The 6,000-nt window shown below is 48.4% G+C and overlaps 1 protein-coding gene across 1 annotated transcript in view; it reads left to right on the top strand.

Moving 5' to 3' along the window:
• The first annotated feature begins 834 nt into the window (after nt 1-834).
• The window catches only part of MAN1A1 (mannosidase alpha class 1A member 1), a 212,820-nt gene continuing 207,654 nt past the window's right edge, over nt 835-6,000 (top strand). The window contains exon 1 of the mRNA XM_077813005.1: nt 835-1,601. Coding sequence (XP_077669131.1) covers nt 1,005-1,601 — 597 coding nt within the window. The 5' untranslated portion in view covers nt 835-1,004. The remainder of the gene's footprint in view (nt 1,602-6,000) is intronic.

Here is a 6,000-nt window from a genome sequence, read left to right as displayed (position 1 = left end):
TGAAAAGTGGTATTAAACCACGAGAAGGCCTGGAAAGCCCAGCTTACTTTTGACTCCAAGTGACGTTCTTGAAAAGACAAAGTTGTTGCACTTTGTATGGCAAAGTACACATTTGTGTTTCTCTCTCTGTATTTATGAATCTGCAATCTCTGCTTTAAGATAATTAATGCTACATCTATGTATATTACTAAACAGTTGTAGCCAGATGCCTCCACGCTGGAAAGATTTGCAAACCCCTCTAATTTCTTATCAAAGATCATTACTAAAGTATTTAACAATTAAAAAGTCAAGCGGCGGGATGGCTGCCAACCCCTCAGATGACTAATTAATCTGCACTAATCAATAGGGGGTCTATGCTAATGTCGTTTTAACCTTGGCGATCTTCCCTTTTGCGGACGTCAAAGGATAAAGAATAAACGCCCACCGCCCACCCAGTCAAACCCCACCGCCAGAGCAAAAAACAAAAGCAGCAGCAGGAAGGGAAAAAAAAAGGCAAATTAAAACCAGCTTACACAGATGCGATTAAAGAAACAGTGGGACCCTCACTGAATAGCATTACTCTCATTAATGCCGCGGAGGCTGCTGCCCGCTCGAGCGCCGCCCCAGGCGCCCGGAGCTGTTTGTGTGAACCAGAGTCCCCGCCCTTCGCTTTCCTCCCCAGCCCCGCCCCGTGCGTGTGCGTGTGCCACTCTCACGCGCGCGCCCCGCCCCCTTCCCCCGCCAGCCCCGCCCACTCCCCCCGCCCACGCGCTGATTGGCCCGGCGGCGCCGCTCCCCCTGGCTCCGGCAGGCGGAGGCCGGCGCTGCCTGGCAGTTGTTCGCAGGCAGGGCGAGGCGGCGGGCGCGCGTGTGAGGGGTCTCGGCGCTCTGTCTCCAGCGGCAGCATGGGCAGCAGCAGCAGCTGACAGGCAGCAGCGCCGCGCAGCCGGACCCGCCGGGGAGAGCGGAGCGGAAAAGTTCCTGCCGCCGCTGCCGAGGGGGAACTTTGCGCGGGGCGCTGAGCCATGCCCGCCGTGAGCCTGTTGCCGCTGTTCGGCAGCCCCGCGGGGCCCGGCGCGCTGGGCGGCCCGCTGGGCGGCGGCCCGGGCGGCGGCAGGAAGGCGTCGGGCCCCAGCGCGTTCCGGCTGACGGAGAAGTTCGTGCTGCTGCTGGTGTTCAGCGCCTTCATCACCCTCTGCTTCGGGGCCATCTTCTTCCTGCCCGACTCCTCCAAGCTGCTCAGCGGCGTCTTCTTCCACTCGCCCGCCGCCCTGCAGCCGCCGCCCCCGCCGCCCGGAGGGGAGCAGCGCGCCCCGCCGCCCGGAGCCGGCCCCGCCGCCGGGAGCAGCAGCGCCGGGGAGGCGGCCGCGGAGAACTTGGCCAAGATCCGCGAGGATCACGAGCGGGCTCTGCGCGAGGCCAAGGAGACGCTGCAGAAGCTGCCCGAGGAGATCCGCCGGGACATCCGCCAGGACAAGGAGAAACTTCTCCAGGACAGGCGCGGCAGGAAGGAGGCGGGGGCCGCCGGGCTGCCCAGCCTGCTCTTCCGCAAGCCCGTCGGGGCCGTGGGGCGGGAGCCGGCGGACCCTGATGTCCAGCAGAAACGGGCCAAGATTAAAGAGGTGAGTATCCCCGGCGGCTGGTGTGTGTCCGCCATCGGCTGGGCTCGCCCTGCGCGCCCGGCTCCGCGGGCTGCCTTCCGGCTCACTCGCTACCCCCTTGTTTACCCCGCTCGTTGCCCCTTCCCCTGCGCCTTCTCACTGGCGCGCTTCCCCCAGGTCGCTTATTTCCAACTTGCGGAAGTAAGTTGAGGGGGGTGACGCTGGCTCCGGCTCTGAGAGCAGGAACAGGCAGGCTGATCGGCCTCCGCAGGGCGACACGTTAGCGCCTGGGATCTGCTAGGCGTTTCACGGGGCTTTGTGCAGGTGTTTACACTGGTGGAGTTCAAAATGTAGCGTGGCCGCCCGTGTGTCAGCGAACGCGCGTTCACACTGGAGAGGGAGGGAGAACACCACCTCCGCGCAGACAAACTACCGAGACTAGAAGCTCTTCACGACTCTCTTTCTTCCAAACACTCCTCTCCCCGGGGAAGCTCGAGGGCCGGGGCGCGTTAACTCCGAGTTGTAAAGTGTAGTGTTTGACGCTCAGAGAGCCGTACGGCGTGAGGATGGAGTGGCACAGCAAGGCCAGAAGGCTCCTGTGGCGTTTCGGAGCCGCATCTGTGACAGCATCGCCGCTACTCAGTGCTGTGCTAGGAGGTATAAGCGTACTTTACATCTCAGACCAATTGTCTTTGTATCCCGTTTGTGAGTGTGTGTACATTCATAAGTAAGTGTAGGCTTCTGAGCAAAACTTGGGGAAAGTATGAAACCTAGCATTTATTCTGTGTTCAGCAACAAGTCTTTAAAAGCATTTTACTGACTTGGTTTAGCAATCAGTTTTCCATACAGTGTGAAGACCTCATTATGATGGTCATTGATCTAGTCCTTTGGGTGCACTGGCAATTCCTTATTGTGCAGGTAGATCGTTATGTCAGTTTCTCCTCTCTGTTGAAGTCCCACTTTATTTCTCTTCTGGTTAATTTCCTGTCTCTCTGCAGATATCTCCTCCTGCCCCTTGATCTTTTTCTTACCCTCATCCCTTATTCTTTTTGCCTCTCTCTATACTTAAGGAAGCTATTCAGGTATGGCTTTCTAGCTTGTGAAGTTTTTTTTTCACAGTCTTCAGATATCTTTATTGAAAGGCCATGCACTGCCCTCTGTTACTATATTTCAAATCACTGTACCTTTACTTGGTGAAAACACTGCATTTTCTAGTACAAAAATAAGCAGCTTTCAGCCTGCTGCTACAAACTAACTGTAGCATATTTTGTCAGTTTTTGCTTCCAGGCTTTCAGATGTTATTAACCTCCTCTGTGCTGGTCCTGCTCTTACTATTGTATATTTTGCTAAAGCATACATGTCTTGACTTAATAGATAGGAACTCAAATGACCCATATTTACTGATCATAACAAGACATGGCTGTAAAAAGGATTTAGAGAAAATTAAGTTTGTCAGGCCGAGGAGAGAGATGAATTAGGCTCTGCCTGCTGCCCTCATTGGACCCACAGGGCAAACGAACTAATGCACCCAGTTCTGTTTCACTTGCCATTTGTGCTTTGTATCTCATGAACATAGACTGATTTACTTCTCTCACTGCACTAGTATTGGGGTACAGTGTGTCCTATATTAATTCTTGCATCTAATATAAAAGGACTGTGTTAGTGGTGGGAAATGTAACTGAAGACTGAACTGCTCTATCTCTTCTGCTGCATTTCACATACATTGCAATACTTCAATTTTCAAATGTTTGTGTTGGAACCTTAGCTAAACTGTATTAATGTGAAATTCTAATCTACAGAGTTAGAAAAAGCTGTTGTTTTATAGCATGTAATAGCAAAATGTGTGACCAATAATATACATTTTGCAAACTGCTTAAAATTTTTATTTATTCAGACTGATCCGGTTGTTCAGAAACCTTTAAAAGCTTGAACACCTCAGACTAAACCTCTTTGTAGGGGAACTCACACTTTTCTCCTTTCCTCTTGGGGGGGGAAAGGGGGAAATGAAAGTTTCCTTGATGGAAAATAATAACAAAATGTTTTTTCATTTAGTTTTTCACTGAAACTAATTAATTATTCTGGGACATTCCAAACAAAATGAAAAATATTCACTCTTGTAAAATTTGCCGTTTTCAACCAGCTCTAGTTCAACACTGATGTTGATCCCTTTGTGGGTCAGTATGAGTCCACAAGACAATTTGTTTTCAGCTTACACTTTTAAAAACCTACAAAATTACGTACGAAATGACATTAAAATTGCAAATCAAGCACTTGAAAGTTAGAAACTACAGAAAGAAGGTTGCCCTTGCAACCTTAATCTGTGCTCCCATTGTACATTTCCATCATGATGATCTTTAATTATGTGATCACATAATATTTATTTCCTAGCTTCATTCAGTGCGTAGAATGGACAGTGCTCGCTGAACGGCAAGAGGTACTCTGTATTTCTTCTTCTCTTCATTCAATGTGTGCTCCCATACTTAATTTATTACACACCATATAAACCCTGCACTTAGTACAGTATTAATTTCCTCATGGGCGTTTTTATGTGCTGTTCATAGCAGCATCTGGGGCTTCACAAATTGTCAGTTTATTTTTCCAGCACCCTCGTGAGGTGATCTTGTTTCTGTTTCATTGCTGGAGAACTGAGATGTAGGTTAAGGCCAAATCTTCAATTTTGGGTGCCCAGTGGGAGATGCCTGGAACATGATATTTTTTCAGAGTACTCAGCATTATATGGCACTTCATATATTCAAAGCACAACTCCCGTTGACTTCTGAGCGTACACAGCTGTAGCTGTACTCCTGCAAATCAGAACCCAGTTATCTCAAATTGGGCACCTGGAAAAAACAGGAACACAGGCTACCTGAGACTGGACTATAAAAAGAAAGGGGAGAGAACCCCATAGTTGTCCATCACTTGGGGGATTCAAGGCACTGGAGCTTTTGAAATCACTGAATGTTGGGTTCTTCAGCCAATGGTGCTGAAGTCTTTGGGAACAGATTAGGTGAGAAACTTGCTTAGAAAAAGATGGGTAAATTGCTGAAAGTAAGTTGGTTGTGGTTTTTTTTCTTTGGTCTTGGAACTGTTTTTGCTTTTGTTGGCTTGTAATGCTTTTTATTTTAATGGCTTGGTATCACTTAATCCTGTGTCATTTTGTTTAATAAACTTGTTTTAGTAAAAAAAAACAATTCAGTGCTGTGATGCAAATAGGAGTGTTCACCCCCAATTAAAGTAATTAGCAGCGGTTACTGTCTCTCTAAAGGAGCAGCACGTTTCTGAGAGTGTTCCAGGAGAGCACTGGACGCTGCAGTGGGAAGTCAATGGGGTAATTTGGGGTTCACTATTTGTAACTTGCAAGGCAAGGTTAGGACTGGCAGGGTCCAGAAGAGTTTGCTGGTAAGAAGAACAAGCTGGTGTGTCAGGCAGTTGTCACACAGCTAGTAATAGCAAAACTCTCACTGAGGCAGCGACACAGTAGCAGTTCTGGGAACCTCAGACAGGGGGTGTGGGGCTGGGGGTATGGTGCACAATCATATGTTTAAAGACTATCATAATGGATACGCACAAGGGGGCTAACATAAGATTGCACAGTACATATGAACATAAAAGTGTGAAAAATCAGTGACAAGATGGGTGAGGGGGCAGTATCTTCTATGGGACCAACTTCTGTTGATGAGAGAAACAAGCTTTTGAGCTGACATAGAACTGTTCTTCCAGGCTGGGAAGTGTACTTGGAGTGTCGCAGCTAAATAGGAGGTGGAATGTATTATTTAGCATAAGTAGTCCACCTTGAATGGTCCCTTGAAATGTGTTAAGTGTAATAGTGAAGCCTGCTTATTTTTAAACTCCACTCTGAAGTGAGGAAAATTGAGACCTGGATTGCTGCATTGCTTTATTAGGGTGGAGTTCCATTCAGATGTGCAAATCCTCTTGGAAGGTAGTGTTTTACATTCAGTGGCAGATGTGAGATGCTGCATTCCTAAGTATTCTCCCCCAGCTCCTCTTCAGAGGAATGAGAGGTGGAAAACGCCACTGGTTATTGAAGCCTTTATGCTCTCTAAGCCTGAGGGAGTGAAGAAAGGGCTGCTGTTGTAAGACAGTGAAATGGCTTTGTCTGCCAAACTGTTTCACTGCAAATAAAAGTAAGGCTATACTTGTTCGAAGGCCACAACTTCCTTGGAATCTTCACACTGGTAAGCCCATGTGGATATAAACTGTTCAAACTGATGGCTTGTTGTTCTCCTTCTGTCTTGAGTAAGGTCATGAGAATATGTTGCTTAAGTCTTTCTTTTTTAATTACTTCACATTAATAGGTTGACTAGTCTGAGGGCATGTCTTCACTAGCAATGCTAAAGCGCTCCTGCGGCAGTGCTTTAATGTGTCTGTGTAGTTGTGGCACCAGTGCTGCGGGAGAGCT

The sequence above is a fragment of the Eretmochelys imbricata genome, chromosome 3, assembly GCF_965152235.1.
Source record: "Eretmochelys imbricata isolate rEreImb1 chromosome 3, rEreImb1.hap1, whole genome shotgun sequence".
NCBI classification, from domain to species: domain Eukaryota; kingdom Metazoa; phylum Chordata; order Testudines; family Cheloniidae; genus Eretmochelys; species Eretmochelys imbricata.
This window is presented reverse-complemented; position numbering and strand designations above follow the sequence as displayed.